Genomic DNA, 19,409 nt, shown 5'->3' with positions numbered 1-19,409 from the left:
CAAGTTGATGACGGCATTCTGACTGCTCAAGCTCAAGCAGGTCCTTACAGAATCTTAGTGTAAACTTTCAGGGAGTTGCAACAAAGCAAGTCATCTTCTACAGATAACTATTCTCTTCTCGAAAACCAAGCTATAGGGGGTGCCTGGGGGGCTCAGTCAGTTAAGTATCCAACTCTTGATATCGGCTCAGGTCATGATCTCACAGTCATGAGATTGAGACCTGCATCAAGCCCGGTATCCAGGCTCTGTGCTGAACATGGAGCCTACTTGGGATTCTCTCTCTCCTCTCTCTCTCATTTTCTCAAAATAAATAAACATTTTTAAAAAATCAAACTTGCTACTAGTCCTCAGCAGATAATACATCCATGGCCACCAATTTACCAAGTGACCTGAATTGCCTATCATAAAATCATTATTGTCTGATCCACGATCCATAAATTTTGGCACACACAACAGCACTCTATCATCAGATGAAAGTGGTCTATACAGTGTGAAGGCACAAGTAAGTCACATGAGCAAATAGTCCAGATTCCAATGGGCCCTATTCTTGTTATATTGCTTCCTCTCTTACCCACACCCTGAATCCATGAAAAATTTCCTATGACCCATTGACTAATGGGAGAAAAAAATGGGCTCAGTATATAGACAGCACTGTATGATATGCTGGCACTAATTAAAAGTAGACAGTTGTGGCACTACAACCCCCCTCAAGGGTGGCCCTGAAGGATAGCAATGAAGTGAAATCCTCCCAGTAGTCAAAAACAAGTTATGGACCTGACTATTATTTTGCCTGGAATGACCAAAAGTGCAAATATACACCAATTTGTGGATAGTAGCTAACTATTTGACTAAAATGGTCAGGGCTTCAGAAAGAACACAACCGGAAAATTGGTACCAAGGTGATCTGGGCAGGAGCACGTGGGTATACCTCTCCGAATGGGCACTGTGCCGAGAGCAGCCAGTAGAAAAAGATCTTAATAATCAGGAGGACAAAATGAGGCATTCTGTGGATGTCAGCCAGCATCTTTTCCCAGCCTCCTCTGTCCTTACCACCTTTGTTTTCCTTACAACAAAAGGGTCATGGCAGCAAGGATGGAGACAATACATGGGCTCAGCAACATGAACTTCCATTCACCAAGACTGATAGGAATACAGCCCCTGTTGTATGCTAAATCTATCAAGAGCAAAGACAAACAGTGAACCCATGAAATGACACCACCATTAGGAGACCAGCCAGCCACCTGGTGGCAAGTTGATTTTACTAAGTCACTTCCATCATGGAATGATGGAATGTTTTAGTCTTACTAAGGTAGACACTAACTCTGGGTATAGAGTTGCCTTCCCTGACCATAAAATTTCTGCTGAAACCACCATCTGTGATTTTACAAGACACCTTACAATTACAGACTCCACACAGCACTGCTTCTGACTAGGGAACTCAATTTACAGCAAATTAATATGGAAAATGGCTCCTTTTTATAGAATTCACGGTCTTACTATGTTTCCCATCACTCTGAAGTAGCTGGCATACAGCATAGTTGAATTGCCTTTTGAAGAGTCATTACAGTGGCTGGATGGCAACATTTTGAAGAACAAGGATAATATCGTCAGGATATAAACTGTGCTGTGAGTCAGCAATCAATTTGTGGTATGTTTTTGCCCTAGCCAGGATTCATGGTTCCTGGAATCAAATGTTGGAAATGGGACTGGCTCATCTCACTATTACACCTAATGATTCACTAGTGATGCTTTTCCCATCCCAGAAACTGTAGATTTTTTTTTGGTCTAAGTCTTGATTTTTGAAGAAGAAATGCTTCAGCATGAGACATACCAACATTCCATTAAAATGCAAGCCGGGAATATCACCTAATCATTTCTGGCCTCCTCAAACCAGGAAACCAAAGAGCAAAGAAGGTTCTTCTATACAGGATAATTGGCCTTGATTATCAGGGGAAATTTTGTAGTATGTCTAAAGCAAACTAGAGCAGTCTAAAATAACAGGACATCCCACAAGGCATGTCTTAGTACACTAATGTTCTGTGATAAAAGTTAATACACCAGGGGCACCTAGCTGACTCAGTCAGTGGAGCACACAACTCTTGATCTTGGGGTTATGAGTTCAAGCCCTGTGTTTGGTGTAGAAATTATTGTAAAATAAAATATTTTTTTAGGAGCACCGGGGTGGCTCAGTTGGATAAGCGTCCGACTTCGGCTCAGGTCATGATCTCATAGTTCATGAGTACAAGCCCCACATCAGGCTCTGCACTGACAGTGTGGAGTCTGCTTGGGATTCTCTCTCTCTCTCTCTCCCTCTCTCTCTGCCCCTTCCTTATCTGCCTGCTCTCTCTCTCTCTCTCTCAAAATAAGTAAATAAATAAACTTCAAAAAGAATAATAAAATAAATATTTTTTTAAAGTTAATAGACCAGTAATCTCACTTCTGCATATATATCTAAAAGAATTGAGGGGCACCTGGTTGGCTCAGTTGGTTAAGCATGCGACTCTTGATTTCGACTCAGGTCATGATCTCATAGTTCATTGGATTGAGCCCCATGTCAGGCAGGGCACTGACAGTGTGGAGCCTGCTTGCATTCTCTCCCCCACCTCTCTCTTCCCCTCCCTTGCTTTCTCTCTCTCTCTCTCAAAATAAATTAATTTTAAAAAAATAACTGAAAGCAAGGTCTTGAAGAGGTGTTTCCACATTTATAGGAGGAGTATTCCCAATAGCCAAAAGGTGGAAGCAAGCCAGGGCGCCTGGGTGACTCAGTCGGTTAAGTGCCAGACTTCAGCTCGGGTCATGGTCTCACGGTTCATGGGTTCGAGCCCCACATCGGGCTCTGTGCTGACAGCTCAAAGCCTGGAGTCTGCTTCAGATTCTGTGTCTCCCTTTCTCTCTACCCCTCCTCCACTCATTCTCTCTCTCTCTCTCTCTCTCTGTCTCAAATATAAACATTAAAAAAAAAAGGTGGAAACAACCCAAAGGTCCATCAATGGATGAATGGACAAACAAAATGTAAATATTATTCAGCCTCAGAAAGGAAGGATTCCTGTCACATGCTATAACATGGATGAAATTTGAGATCATTGTGCTAGGTGAAATAAGCCATTCACAAAAAGACTAATACTATATGATTCCACCATATGAGGAGTCTAAAGTAGTCAAATTCACAGAAACAGAAAGTAGAATAGTGGTTACCACAGGCTAAGACTAAGGGGGAAGGGGATATGATGGTTAATTTTATGCATAAACTTGACTGGGACACAGATATTCAGTGAAACATTATTTCCGGGTGTGTCTATAAGGATGTTTCTGGATGAGATTGACATCTGAATCAGTAGACTGAGAAAGCAAATTGCCCTCCCGAGAGTGGGCTGGCCTCATCCAATCTTCACTGAAGGTCTGAATAGAATAAAAGGCTCAATAAGAAGGAATTCTGTCTCTCTGCCTGTCTGTCTTCAAGTTGAGACACTGGTTCTCCTTCCCTTTGACTCAAACTTAGACTGGAACCACACCCTCAGTTCTCCTGAGTCTCCAGCTTACCCACTGCAGATCTTGGATTTCTTAGCCTTCATAACAGTGTGATTAATTAATGATCCCATTAGAGCACTCTTATTAAAGTCACTCCCTTTGATTTTACAAACGGAAACTATGAGCATGATGAAGTAGGCCAATTTTGGTCTGTACACCTGTGGATTGGGACATGAGAGAAGTAAGTGAGAAGAATTTGGCAAATGACACTAAGGAGACCTATGTGCTGCTCTGATAGGCATCCTCAGCTTCTCATTGATCCATGAATATCCAGTTAAAAAGTACTATCCGTGGGGTTCACAAGGACAATTAAAATTCTCAGGAAGATACCAGATCTAGGCAATAGTCCTTTACTAAAGAAGTAAAGCAGGAGAGAGAAGAGGAAAAGTCCAATCTGTTGCCCTGATTATCCTAAGAGCAGTCCCTGAGACTGCCCAATCCCTGGGTGATGTATATATGCCTAAAGGCATCAAACTCTGTTACCATTATTTCCCAGGGTCCTCTCCAGTAGAAAGAAAAAGAACACCTCTAGAGTATTACAAACGATTTCCTCAAGGAAGGACAGGTTGATGAAGGTCGGAGGGTTCTATTTCAGTCAACACAAAAATCCAGCACCCTGAGGAGGATCCAAGACTGAGCCACAAGAAAAGTTTTTTTTTTTCACGTACCTAACCAAGGAAAAAGTACATTCTATGTGTTTATTAACATCCTCAGGCAGAGGTGAAACTGTATTAGAAGAAACACTTGAGGCAGGGAGACTGCATAGGTTCAAAGTGGGAAAGGATATCTCCCCATACACACCCTGCTGTAAGAATTTTCACCAGAAAAGAAAGGAGATATGAACAGCTATAGTACTTCAGTTTTGGTGGAAAGTAGACATAGGAAATAAATATCCCTGTTCAAGCAAATGAAGACAATCTTGCCTAATAAAAGTAGGCAATCAAGGTGACATTTCTATGGCCGATTTTAGATTGTACATCTTTTCCACTTAAGGTCAATCTTCCTGGTTACTCCTTATGGACTGCTACCCAAAAGACTCTTATAATTAGGAAAGAGACTCCATGACTACCTTTATAACCTTAAAAACCGAAATGCAAAATAGACATTCAACCTGATACTAATTCATTCACACTTATATTCATTAATATTCAACAAATATTTGCTGAGTGACTGCTTTGTGCCAAGGAATGTTCTAGCTGCTTAAAGTACATTAGCAAATAAAAGAGACAAAGATCTTTGCCCTCATGGAGCTTGGACACTGTAGTGATTAATTTTATGTGTCAACTTGACTGGGCTAAGGGATGCACGTAGAGCTGGCAAAATGTTTCTGTTTGTGTCTGTGAAGATGTTTCCGAAAGATATTAGCATCTGAATCAGTAGACTGAGTAAAGATATGCCCTCACCAATGTGGGCAGGCATCATCCAATCTATTGCCTCCCTACACCCCACTACAGACAAAATGGCAGAAGAAGGGCAAATTCTCTCTTCTAGAGTTGGGACTTCCATCTCCTCCTTCAGACTCCAGGAGCCCCTAGGTTCTCAGGCCTTTGGATTCAGACTGAATTATACCAATGGCTTTCCTGGTTCTTCAGTTTGCAGATGACACACAGGTCATGGCATTTCCCAGCTTTCATAACCACATGAGCCATTCCTATATATATATGATATATATACATCATATATATATATACCATATATATCATATATATATCATATATATGATATATATACCTTTACAAAGAGGTATACCATATATATCATATATATATCATATATATATATATATCATATATATATATATATCATATATATATAGGAATGGCTCATGTGGTTATGAGGATTATGAGGGTTATGAAGGTTATATATATATATACACCTTTACAAAGAGGTAAAAAAGGAAGTAAAGCATTCTTCCCTACTTGCCATACTGAAGAAGTATATATATCCTATATATATTGGTTCTGTTTCTATGGAGAATTCTAATACAGATAAAATAAGTGCACCATGTAGTGTGTTAGAAATGTTGGACAGCCATAAGGACTACAGGGAAGAAAAAACGTAGAGCAGAAAAGGGAGAGGTAGGGAGACAAGTGACATGGGGTGAGCAGAGGGTAGCCTTCATAGGGTGAGATCTCAGCATGCAACTCTTAATCTTGAGGTCATAAGTTTGAGCCCTACATTGGGGGTAGAGCTTTCTTAAAAAAATTAAAACTCTCATTCACATTTAAAAGAATGTGAAATAAATAAAATAGACAAGAGAGAAAGCTATGCAGACACATCTGTGTGAAGAACTTTCCAGGTGGAAAGAATGGCCTGCACAAAGGCCCCCAGGGCAAGAGCATGTTTGGTGGCCTCGAGAAACAGCAGGAGGCCAAAGTGGCCCAAACAGAGAAAGGTGCAGGGGAGGTCAAAGGAGTGATCAAGAATAGGGGCAGACCATGTAGGGTCTTGAAAGCCCTTGCTGGCACTTTGGCTTCCATGCTTCGTGAAATGCAGAGCCCAATAAGGTTTAAGGCAAAGGAATGGCAGGCTCTGACTTAGGTTTTCAAATGATCATTCTGGTGGCTTTAGAGAAAACAGACTGAAGGGAGAGTCAGGGAGAAGCAGAGACGGGTTAGCAGGAGGGGGCAGTGTCGGAGGCATTAGGAAACAAAGTGTGAACTGTCACACTGATCAACATTGAGAAAATCACGTTAAATCCTCTAAGTAAATGAATTCCTGAATGTCTTGGACCAGCTGCACCTTTGCTTCATCCTCTACCTGAAGATAAGCTGACGGGTTACTCTTGCTTCAGAAACATTTCTTAATGTAGAAGTCTGCAGAAGCTGAAGAAGACAGGGAATACAACACCTGGCAGCTTCTGTCAACTCCGGACTAAAATTCATCCAAAAAAGTAATTTTCATTCACTCCATTTTATTTTTTTTTTATTTTGTGTTTTTTTATATTGAATATAATTTATTGTGAAATTGGTTTCCATACAACACCCAGTGCTCATCCCAACAGGTGCCCTCCTCAATGTCCATCACCCACTTTCCCCTCTCCCCCACCCCCCATCAACCCTCAGTTTGTTCTCAGTTTTTAAGAGTCTCTTATGGTTTGCCTCCTTCCCTCTCTATAACTTTTTTTTTTCCCCTTCCCCTCCCCCATGGACTTCTGGTAAGTTTCTCAGGATCCACATATGAGTGAAAACATATGGTATCTGTCTTTCTCGGCCTGATTTATTTCACTTAGCATAATACCCTCCAGTTCAATCCAGGTTGGTACAGCCTCTCTGGAAAACAGTGTGAAGGTTCCTCAAAAAATTAAAAATAGATGTACCCTATGACCCAGCAATAGCACTGCTAGGAATTTACCCAAGGGATACAGAAATGCTGATGCATAGGGGCACTTGTACCCCAATGTTTATAGGAGCACTTTCAACAATAGCCAAATTATGGAAAGAGCCTAAATATCCATCAACTGACAAATGGATAAAGAAGATGTGGTTTATATATACAATGGAGCACTACTTGGCAACGAGAAAGAATGAAATCTGGCTATTTCCATTTTAAAATGCAAGTCAAAACAAACAATTTTGTAAGCATCTAAATTTCTTCCATAGATTGCTCTTCCTGGACTGGGGAGTGTAGATACTGAGTCTATATTGAACTGAAAGCTACAAAGAGGTAAAAAAGGAAGTAAAGCATTCTTCCCTACTTGCCATAGGAGAGAAGAGTCCATCTCTCTTGAAAACCCTTCTGGAGGTAGCTGAATTAACTTTGTAACAAATTCTAAGGCTGAGCTATCATCACAGAGTAACAACATGTCTCTGTTTAAAATAGACTTTTTTTTTTCAAACACATACACACTGTGAGATATATACATGTTTACATCACACATGCACACAGGATGTTAGCCTAGATAAGTTTTTATGTTATTTTATTTGCAAGGAACAAAATATTTGTTCAACTTTGTGTAGGCGAAGCCAGGCCTGACATAGCAGACGATCTTAATTGTTCGGCTTCTTCCACAAAATATCAAGCAATAAAGTTTATTATTTCCATCTCTCTTGGGGAAGTAACAAAACCCCAACCTTACCCTGATTCAGGGAGTACTTCACAGTGTTAAAGGGCTGTTTTGTGGAAGCCGAGGGCCAGAGGGAAATCGAGTCCTAAGCAGGTAAACGTAGCCAGGGCGCCAGCGCGAAAAAAGATGGCACACTCAGAAGAGTTCATCAGAAGAGAATCTAACCAAGATATTTTCAGAAATGACAGGTTTTGGTAAATTATTTTAGCAAGCAATGCTTTGCCTTGTAAAGGCTGACCTCTACAGACTGCATGATCTGGGCTCCTCTGCCCTCGGGCTTCTGGTTGGATTTGGACAGTGAGTGCACCAGGAGGAGGTTAAGAGGATGGAGGAAGAAAGAAAAAAAAGGAAAGAAAAGAATGGCCTGGTGTTTGTTTCCTCTGTTTCCTCTGCTCTGGTGCATTCGTGGCAGTGGCTTCAGTTTTTGGCAGCCACAGCTCTTGTCGGGCAGGCCCTCCTCCACGGTGTGGCTTGTATTGTGACAATGTGTCCTCCACCGGACCCTTCAGGCTTAGGCCTGGGGTTGCTTTCCCACTCTTACTTGTTCTTGCCGCCCTATCCTATCTTATTAGTTCTCTGAACCTGTCCATGTTTCCGTAAATATCCACAGATCAGAGAAAAAGTGGTTCTTGGTGGGTAAAAGAGTAAAAGAGCCAGCACCACACAGAAACAAAACCCACTCTACGGCAAGACAAACATCACTAATCACCATACAGTCCCTTTTCCGGAAATGCTTTATCTATAATATATAGAGTGTGCATTTATATGGGAAACTAGGGGTTTAAAAAGGATGGTTATTGAAAGATGAAAAGAAAAAAAAACTTTAATAGTCTTTTCCTACAGGCTTAGCAAAAGCTTATGTTATCAAGTATTTCATGTTAAAATTGAACGGAGATATGACCTCAATATTTTTAGTTTTTTTAATTCAACTCTGAAGAAATCTTTAAAGTAACATAGAAGTATCAGATACACCATGATAACTTAACAATTTTTAAAGCTCCTAACACCACTAAGCAATGATACATCTCAGTACTACTGCAAAAGAAAATTGTATCCTCCACAGCTTTAGCAAATATAACTGAACACTAGATATCTATTTGTTTAATGTTTATTTATTTTTGAGAGAGGGAGAGCACAAGCAGGGGAGGGGCAGAGAGAGGAGGGGACAGAGGATCTGAACTGAGCTCCATGCTGACAGCACAGGGCCCAAACTCAAGAACCACAAGATCACGACCTGGGCCAAAGTCGGACGGTCAACCAACTAAGCCACCCAGGCACCCCAAGGATATCTATATTTTTATGCCACTTTTATACACCTTGATTTTTCCACAGTAGCAAACCATGAAACACTACTGTTTTGGGGAAAAGTTAAAAAAAAAAAAAAGTTATCTGTTAATTTCTTAATTATGGCTAAAACAGCATAAAGGAAAAAAGCAGACAAAAAAAAAAAAAACCCACCAGATAATAGCAAAACACACTAAATTTCTAACAGTTCACCAGCACAAGTCTGCAGACCTATAAAGTACAAATGGGCCCGATCATATCCCTCTGCTTTTTCAAGCACAACAAATATCCTGAACTTACAAGTTCCTGAAGAACTCATTTGCCAAATATCTATTCGATTCCTTCAAATAACTTGAGTCCAGGAGTTCAGTTTTAAAGTGGAGTGAATTTAATTTTACATGCCTTTGGAAAAACACAAGTCAGAAAGCAACTAAATAACTTGAGGCTGACAGTAGGGCAAAAGGAAACTGAGGTAGAAAAGTAAAAGTATTTAAGTCAAAGCTACCATTACACACATAATGGCAAAGACACAAAAAAATTAAGGACGTGGAAATCGTGAACAGCATTCATTAGCCAGCTAACGCTTCTGCTAGTTCCCAAACTATGCCTACCTAATATACAATTTTTATCCTTCTTTATCTTAATAGCTACACTAATACTAAAACCCAAACATTTTTCCTAAGCACTCTTATCTGCAGAGTATGTGTAGTAGGGTAGCGGGAAGCAAAGGCGAAAACCAGCTTAGCATATGCACTATGTTACAGGCTGTGTCCTACATAACCTTTTGAATGCATGACCTTTAAGTTGTTGAAGGTTGCCTCAGAATTTGGCTCAGTTTGATGGAAACATCTGTTCCCCTCGCAGGTATACTGTAAGGACTTTTTTCTCAGTTGGATTCAGAACACAGCAAGTGAGCCCTTGTCTGTCCAATCATACAGACCCCAACACTTGTAAATCAAGTTCTGGGAGGGCAGCAGCAGGTCCACATTCCGTCACCCTTTCTCAGCCAGCTAGGCCAACTGACCGCTGTGAGAACTGCTCTTATCATGTCATCAAATCGAAACATGTTGAGATAAGGGACTGGAAGAGGCATCTGCAGAATTCCCAAAATGTAGTGACTTTGGAACATTGACAGATGCAACTGTCATTTTATACCTTCAACTAACCTGATGTCCACTGGCCCGACACAGTAAAGCTGTCCAAGATCGATTCCAATTCTTTCACGTTATTTTCACATGTCTCTACTAGAAAGGCCTGGTGCTTCTTAGCCTTTTAATTAAGAAAACAATTACACAAAATAAGGTCACATATTATAAGAGCTATAGATTTGTGTGAACATATATGGCACTGTTAAGTATAAACAAGCTAATAATTACTCCATTCAAATCTCTTATTAATAAACCTCTTTCTGTCTTAATCATACCTTTTACTTGGCTGAATGTAACCCTGTGTAAGGTCTCGATAACAATTTACCGAGGCCTTAGTGCCTGGCACTATTTTATACTTAATAATTCTTTTTATCCCCACAGCAACCCAAGAGGTAAGGGCTATTATTATCCCAATTTTACAGATAAGAAAACTGAGACAAAGAGGAATTAGGAAACACGTTACGAGATCGAGATTGCAGTCGTGTGGCAAATGGCCAGATGGTGGTCAAAAGTAAATACAGTATGACCACAGAGAAGGAACTGCAGCAGTCTACACAAGAGGAAATGGTAGCATAGGCGAGGGTCTTGGTCATGAAAAGGAACAGTGGGGGGCAACATACTTAGGAGATGGAATCACCAGGCCTTGGGACACTGCACTGGGTTAGACTCCATCAGATTAAACTGGATTAGATGTGACTGGATTGGATTGGATTGGACTGGATTGATGACCTTGGGTAAACGCTCAGATAGAAGGAGGAGTCAAGAGTGAGCTCAAGTTTCAGGCTTGAAGATCTGGCAGATTTCAGTAGTACAGTGAGAACAATGAAGGTAGAGAAGGTCTTATTTGGGCTGTTTTTGTTTATTTACTTGCTTGTTTTTGGCGGCGAGTACAAATGAATTGGTTTCGACCACATTTCATTGGAAATAGCTTTTAAGACATTCCTAGTACCAGCACAACACCTGACAAATAGCAGGCTTTAAATAAATATATTTGAATTAACAAAGAACAAATAAAATAGAAAGATATGGGAGGCAGCTGGACATAATGGTATAATGCTCAGAAGAGAAGTCAGGAATAGGTTTGGAAATCACATACAGATATTCCCTGGGGCTTACCTAGAGAGCATTAGACAGGAAGAGAACCTAGGACAAGGCCTTAAGGAACTACAGAAGTTAATAGTTAGAAAAGAAAAAAACCAGCAAAGATGACTGAAAAAAGAGAAAGAAAAACAGAAAAGTATAGTGTCATGAAAACTGAGAACATTTCCAAGACAGAGATGTCAGTTATGTCTAATGTCACAGAACATTCAAACAAAATGGAGACCAAACAGTGTTCAATCGGCATAGAGGTCACTGGTGACCCTGATGAAATCTGTTATAATTCAGACTGGAATAGGTTGAAGAAGCAATAAGCCTGAATTTTGGGTTTTTTCCTGACTGAGAGCTTAGGCAGCGGAAACAGGAAGTTTAGATACCCCTTTCCCGGTAAGAAGGGAAGGAGAAATAAAGGGAAGTAGTTGGAAGGAAGAACGAAGTCGGAGAAGAGTTTTGTTTTTTTTAATAAATGAGAAACTTAAGCATCTGTAGAAGCGATGAGGTGGAAACACTAGTGCAAGAGTGCCTACATATACAGAAGAAATGGGAGAACAGATCATACATGGCAAAATTATATCCTTAAAATACGTAAAACTAATAATACTTTCTTTAGATGTCAGTTCAATTATCACTTTTTCAGAAAAGTTATCCTTCTCTTCACCCCCCTGACTACATCAATTCCCTCTATAAGATTCTTCTCAGCAATTATCACAATTATGATTCTGTATTTATTTGAATAGGTCTTTTATTAGCCTCTATTTCATACTATTTAAGCCCCGTGAAAGGAGATATGGGAGGGGTTTTGTCCTCACCAGTGTATTGCCACCACCTAGACAATACTGAATATCAAAAGTAATAGTTAAAAAACCATTTTTATATAAAATACATATTACATGTCTATAATTTTTAACTCAAATAGGATCATAGTATACATGCTGCTATATAACTTACTTTTCCATTCATATTATGTCTTTGACATCTTTCCACATCACATTTTTTTAGTTTCGTAGTACTCTATTGTTTAGATGTACCATTAATTAACTTAACTAGTCTCCTATTGCTAAAATCTACAGGTTATTTGCATTTTTGGCTATTACTGATAATAGTACAATATACAGCCTTGTATGGGTACTCATATATCTTTGCATAAACATGCAAGTATACCTGTTCCATAAACTGCTAGAAATAGATTTGATGGGTAAAAGGGTATGAACATCTATTTTCAGACAATTGTTACCAAATTGCTCTCTAAAAAGTCCTACCTTGTATAATACCATGTCCAGTATAAGTGCCTATTTCTCAATATCTTCCCAATGATAGGAATTATCAACTTATTTTCATGTGCATTTCTTTAACTTTAACATTAAGGATCTTTTCATGTTTACTAGCCACCTGTACCTCTTTTCCTGTGAACGCCTTTCCACATCATGTGCCCGTTTTTACATTACATTGTCCATATTGACCATAGTTGACCATTTCTTTTTTTAAAAAATGTTTTTATTTTGACCATATTGACCATTTATTTTTGACCATATTGACCATTTCTTTTTTTAAAAAATGTTTTTATTTATTTTTGAAGGAAGAGAGAGACAGAGTATGAGCAGGAGAGGGGCAGAGAGAGGGAGACACAGAATCCGAAGCAGGCTCCAGGCTCTAAGCTGTCAGCACAGAGCCCCATGCGGCGCTTGAATCCGCGAACTGTGAGATCATGACCTGAGCCCAATGTCGGACGCCCAACCGATTGAGCCACCCAGGCGCCCCTTAGTCTTTTCTAAATTATAAAAACGATCCCTTTGTCATACATATTGCAGATCATTATTGCCAATTTGTCACTCACCTTGTAATCACGTTCGTAGAAACAAAATTGTATTTAAGTGAGCAAATTTATCAATAATTTGCTTTGGGACTTCTAAATTTTGTGTCAGACCTTCTTTACTCCGAGATTATAAAATAATTAATTCCCTTTTTCTTCCAGTGCCTTTTCACCTTCTTTTTTTATGGCTCTTTGATCAATCTAAAGTTTGTTTGATATAAGCAATATGGCAGGGATTTAGTTACATTATTTCCTCTTATGTATGTCCCGTTACCTGAAAACTCTGGGATAATTTATCTTTAAAACACTGATTTGGCATACTGTGATATTGTGATTTATAGTAAGAAATATAATTCTGGTCTTTATCCATGGTTCCAGGCACATAGCTCCTAAAACCCTGGTAATTTCCTTTCGGAACAGTCCTAAGTCCATCTTTTATTATATTATTTAGTTTTGTTCCCAATTCCTGAAATAACTTCAGGGTCAGAAAGGTAAAATGGATGTCTTTTGTTATTCACAGCAAACTCCTTTCAACCACACCTCAGTTTATGTCAATGCCTGGGAGGGCTTGTCCTTGGGCATGCACACAGTCTGACAGACTTGTCAGGAATGACTGTGACATTATATTGAAGCCTGGCTTCCTAGCAATCACCTCTGGGTCTTAATGTTCAGTCGGTCTTTGGTTGTGTTTAAGCCCCCTTGCACCAGTAAAGCTTCCACTCTGCGTTGATGTGTCTGTGTGTAGCTTGGGGCATGCTTCCGGTCTGCCTCACATCCTGCTCAGATTGCTCTTGAGTGGATGCCACCTACCACACGTACACGGCCTTCCCAACTGCCGACTCAGCTGTCACCCCATGAGGGGTCCTCTTGGCTGTCTCTTTCTCTAGTTCTCTATTTTAAACTTCTGGCTGCTGTGTCATTTTATTGTATCATAGAGGTACCAGGTTCTTCTTAATCTCTCTTCACCCAGATTTATATTGTTGTCAACCATGTCCTTAACCATGGAATTTTCCACTCTCTACTCCACATAAGTCTCCTCAAGCAGAGGTACAGAGCTCTTTTCCCTGAAAGCCAGCCTGCCTTTCCTCCTGGGCAGAACCCTTGTGCCTCTGATTGGATTTGGGTGTGGAGACCCACTTTTTCCAGGACAACAATCCTGCTCTGTAAGTGGCCATTGGGGCATTGCAACATCTGGTCTTCTGGGGCAGGAGCAATTGCCCCAATTTTGTTGACCTGCCAAGACTGGGATAGAGCGTCAGCATTACAAATGAGGTCTGGGTGGAGGAAGAATGATCTGGTCCTCTCACTCATCCCTGCCCGGAATAAAATTGCTGCAACACAGGGCTCTGAGGGATGAGACATTCCAGCAATCTGCCTCTCCCAAAAAAAAGCATAGCCCCAGCCTAAAGGCCAAGGAGAGAGGAAGGGCCCAACCACCCAGGGTACAGCTTCTGTAACAGGGAGCACAATGGAAAAGGGGTTATGGAACCAACCATCACTCAAATGCCCCCAGGTTCTCATTGTTCTTACTGAAATTCCGTTCATTTTCTTCTTTTTGATAATTTGAGATATAGTTTACATACCATAAAAAGAAATCACTTAAAGTATACAATTCAACGGTTTTTAGTAGATTCATTGAGTTATACAACCAACACCACAATCAATTTTAGAACACTTTCTTCACACCAGCAAGAAACCCCATACCCATCAGCAGTTACTATCTTCCCTTAGTCCCTTCAGCCCTAGGCAACCCTAATCTACTTCCTATCTCTACAGATTTGCCTTCTCTGGGCATTTCATATAAATGGAATCACACACTACGTGGCTTTTTATGTGTGGCTTCTTTCACTAAGCTTAATGTTTTCAAGGCTCATCCATATGAACTTCATTTGATGATCGGTACCTCGCTTTTTCTTTATGCCTGAATTATATTCCATTCTATGGATGTAACAACTTTTGTTCATCCACTCAGCAGTTGATGGACATTTGGGTTGTTTCAGCTTTATGGCTGTCATATAAAATGCTGCTATGAGGGGCGCCTGGGTGGCGCAGTCGGTTAAGCGTCCGACTTCAGCCAGGTCACGATCTCGCGGTCCGTGAGTTCGAGCCCCGCGTCAGGCTCTGGGCTGATGGCTCGGAGCCTGGAGCCTGTTTCCGGTTCTGTGTCTCCCTCTCTCTCTGCCCCCCCCCCCCCGTTCATGCTCTGTCTCTCTCTGTCCCAAAAATAGATAAACGTTGAAAAAAAAAAATTTAAAATGCTGCTATGAACATGTGAGTGCATATTTTCATTTCTATTGGCTATACACCTAAGAGTATCATTGCAAGGTCATATGGTAACTACAATTTTTACATTTTGAAAAACTTCCAAACTGTTTTACAAAGTGGGGGGTATCATTATACCTTCCCAACAGTAGTGTATGAGAATTCCCAATTTTTTCACATCCTCACTAATAACCTGTTATTACTTGCTTTTATTTTATTATAGCCATCTAAGTATGTGTGAAATAATTTGTCATTATGGTTTTTAATTTTTTTGAGTACAGCTCATTATGGTTTTGATTTGCATTTTTCTGACGACTGCACATCTTTTCACGTGTTTATTGGCCACTTATAGGTTTTCTTTGGAGAAGTCTCTGTTCAGATCTTTTGTCCATTTTTCAAATGGATTTTTTTATTATTGAATTGTAAGAGGTCTTTATATATTCTGGATAAAATTACTTCACCAGATACATGATCTGCAAATATTTTCTCTTTTTATGAGTCGTCTTTTTATTTTTCTGATGCTGTTCTTTAAAGGACCAAGGTTTTTAATTTGATTAGTATATTTTCTTAAATGATAGTTTCTCCTTTGCCCTCAGGACAATTTCTAAAGCTTTATATGATTTTTTTTTTAATTTTTCATCAGTTAAATTGTTGTTCTGCTAAGTAGAGAGTTTTCCAAGCTCTTTACACTATCATTCCAGAAGTTCTTACCTGTAATATATTTTCATATCCTAAAGATCTTCTGAATCAATATTTTCCTGGGATATTATCATATAATTATATTTCCAGAAGAACTCCAGCATCATATTCACAAGTTATATGCAGATACACACACAAAAATGCCCCTCTGCTATTTCAATACATGTACTATCTTTAATAGTACATGTAATAGTATCTTTTTTCGTTAAAAATCCTGTACACTTGAGGGGTTCCTGGGTGGCTCAGTCAGTTAAGCATCCAACTCTTGATTTCGGCTCAGGTCATGATCTCACAGTCATGAGATCTAGCCCTGAGTCAGGCTCCAGCTGGGCGTGGAGCCTGCTTAATATCCTCTGTTTCTCTCTCTGCCTCTCTCTCTTCCTCTCCCTCCCCACACACACCTCCCGTGCGCATGTGCACAAGCACATGCTCTTTCAAAAAAAAGAAAAGAAATCCTGCACAGTTGAGATTATTAGCACCATTTTACCAATGAGCAAACAGATTCAGAAGGATAATATCACTAAAGGTCACACAACTATTACAAGACAGGACTGAAACTGAAACCCAGATCAATCTGTCTCCAAAATGTATGCTGACTGAGGCTAAGTCCTCACCAATATCAAGGAATAAAACTTAACAGAAATATAAATGTAAAAAGCCAGACAAATTGCACACTTGGAGTCAGTTTAATATAAAGGGTTCAATTAAAATCCTAGTTCAACAATAATTCTTCTCTCCCAACTATAGGGCTCAATCCTGACTAAAAGACAAGCTAAAATTTCAACACCATTACAGTTCAAAACCAAATTTAATGGCAAATTAGCCAGGAGACACTGACTAGTATAAAATGTTTCCAAGAATAAAGAAGAGGCTTGACCAATGACAAGGCTTAAAAGGAATTAAATATGCCAAAAAGTTGCTATTACATTCATAATTAGTAGATTATAATTTTCTACAAAGATATCTGGCTAATAGTCTCTTAATACAAATCTAACTTACATTTAATAACTAGGTTTATGAACCAACTACTGACCAGAAAAACTGTCATTGTTTTACAGGTGACAATTTTCCTTCCCAATAAATCGTTTTGGTTTTATAATTTTGAAGCTTTCATTCTTTATTCATATATCAAAAGTGTTTGAGCTTTTCTGAAATGTGGATTGTACTTATATTTAAATATTTTTTCCCAAAGTTGTTAGTTCCCTTAATAGCTTTTTGATGGGCAAAAAAATTCTAGAATGAAAACAGAATTTATCTGCTAAGTAAACTGTTGGGTTGAAAACAAAGTGCCAAGCAAGAATAAAATACTAGGTTTCTAATTTTTGATTAACATGTTTTATCATGTGACATAAAGAGTAAGTTAAGGTTAAATGTCACACTATTGACTTAACAAATTCTATAATTCTGTAATTCTAAACATCCACAGCAGTTTAAAAGGAAAACTGTAGGATAAAAGGACTCACTTCTTTTTTCCTTGGACATAATCCACATAAAGAGTTTGTTACCCTCACAATAAAAATCTCTTAAGCTGTGTCGGGTAACCAGATGATGTTTAGATGAACATTTATTGATTACTCACGATGAACCAACGACTACTTTAGATGTCACAATGAATCTACAACCAGTGTAGACAGGGAACTAAAAATATAAAAATATTCAAAGAAAATTCAGAAAAATGTGTGACTGGCAGACCTTAATGTATTATTAAAGAGGAGTCAAGGTTGGTTATAAAATACCTTTACCCAGAAAGCACAATGAGATGACAAAGACCTAAGTTATATTTCCACCCTGGTATGCTATATCTCACACACTGCTAAAATGAATGAATTGCTGCTGGCTCAATCTAATGCATCATTCTCTTTGTTTCTTCCATAAGCATCTTATCTTTCTCTAGTCTACAAAGACACATCCTTCACTTTTTTACTAACCATGCATAAATATCTCAAATGGATATGCATATGAATAAAAATTTCTAATGCAATCTCTTGAAGAAACATACAAAAAGCATATGCAAATATTCATAACTAGAAATTGACAAATGGGTCTTCCTGATCTGCAGTGGAAAAAGTTGACTCAAGCCATTAATAACAGTAAAAGTAAATAAGGGACACTGTTAATAAGGTTAAAAGTAGTAAAAAAAGAAAAAAACAACATAAATATCTTTATTTAATCACTAAGATTTTTAAATGAAATTTTCACTTTAAATGTAGGTTGAACTTTTGTAGCAGTGATACATAATCCTTATAATTTCTGAACTTTTTAAAAATGTTTATTCATTTATTTTGAGAGACAGAGCATGCATGTGAGCAGAGAGGAGCAGAGAGAGAGAGAGATTTATTCCCAGGTCAAAGAGACTCCCAAGCAGGCTCCACACTGTCAGCGCAGAACCCGATGCAGGGCTTAAACTCACAAACCGTGAGATCATGACCTGAGCTGAAATTAAGAGTTGGACACTCAACTGACTGAGTCACCCAGGCGCCCCTGTGCATATTTTTAAACTCAAGTAAGTTTTAAATTTTTTTTAATTTTTTTCATGTTTATTTATTTAAGAGAGAGAGAGAGTGCACATGAGCAGGAGAGGGGCAGAGAGAGAAAGAGAGAGAGAATCCCAAGCAGCCTCTATCCCAACACAGAGCTCTATCTCATGAACCATGAAATCATAACCTGAGCCAAAATCAAGAGTTGGATGTTTAACTGACTGAGCCACTCAGGTGCCTGTTTTTTCCTTTAATTTAAAAAAAATTTTTATTCAAATATATTTTATGCCATTATGAAGGAATTCTAACTAAAACAGGGAAACATCAGAATCTATAATCAACATCACATACTTTCTCTCACATTTTCATCATATCTTCGTCCTAAGAATCATTACAGACCCAAAGCATTTGTAAGACAGAAGCAGAGTTTGCTCAGCTGAACTGAATTTGATCCGGTCAGCTTTCATGATCATCGCTATCTGCAGCTTTCCCTCAATCATAATTTTTTTTTGGTGGGGGAGAGAGAGAGAGCAAGCACGAGTGCAAACAGGGAAGTAGGGCAAAGAGACAGAGAACCTCAAACAGGCTCCAAACTCAGCGCAGAGCCCAACACAGGGCTCAATCTCACAACTGTAAGATCATGACTGGAGCTGAAATCAAAAGTTGGAGGCATAATTGACTGAGCCACCTAGGCACCCCTCCCTCGATCATATTAATGATAACTAATATCTCTTACTTTGCTTGCCTATGCTATTTCCATGGATGTAAGTATTCTATGCTTCCAATTGTTTGTATCATAAGATGAAATGTCACCCTCCCTATGCAGATCTATAATTAGTTCATTGTTCATAGGTGCTACCTTCCAATCTGAATATGGGCCTTGACATAAAGACATCTCTCTATCTCTCTCTCTCTTTCTTTCTCTCTCTCTCTCTCTCTCTCTCTCACACACACACACACACACACACACACACACAATACCATCTTATTTATTCCCAGGTCAAAGATGAAATTTGAATTTTCAAAACTTAGTAATT

The 19,409-nt window shown here is 39.1% G+C and overlaps 1 protein-coding gene across 11 annotated transcripts in view; it reads right to left on the bottom strand.

Moving 5' to 3' along the window:
• Nucleotides 1-19,409, bottom strand: part of CCDC171 (coiled-coil domain containing 171) — a 312,701-nt gene that overhangs the window by 198,894 nt on the left and 94,398 nt on the right. For all 11 annotated transcript variants that reach the window (XM_045470282.1, XM_045470288.1, XM_045470291.1 and 8 more), the window contains one exon: nucleotides 10,045-10,147. In XM_045470282.1, coding sequence (XP_045326238.1) covers nucleotides 10,045-10,147 — 103 coding nt within the window. The remainder of the gene's footprint in view (nucleotides 1-10,044; nucleotides 10,148-19,409) is intronic.

The sequence above is a fragment of the Leopardus geoffroyi genome, chromosome D4 (genome assembly GCF_018350155.1).
Source record: "Leopardus geoffroyi isolate Oge1 chromosome D4, O.geoffroyi_Oge1_pat1.0, whole genome shotgun sequence".
In the NCBI taxonomy this organism is placed as follows: Eukaryota; Metazoa; Chordata; class Mammalia; order Carnivora; family Felidae; genus Leopardus; species Leopardus geoffroyi.
Note: the sequence above shows the minus strand (reverse complement) of the source record. Positions and strands in the feature narration are given on the sequence as shown.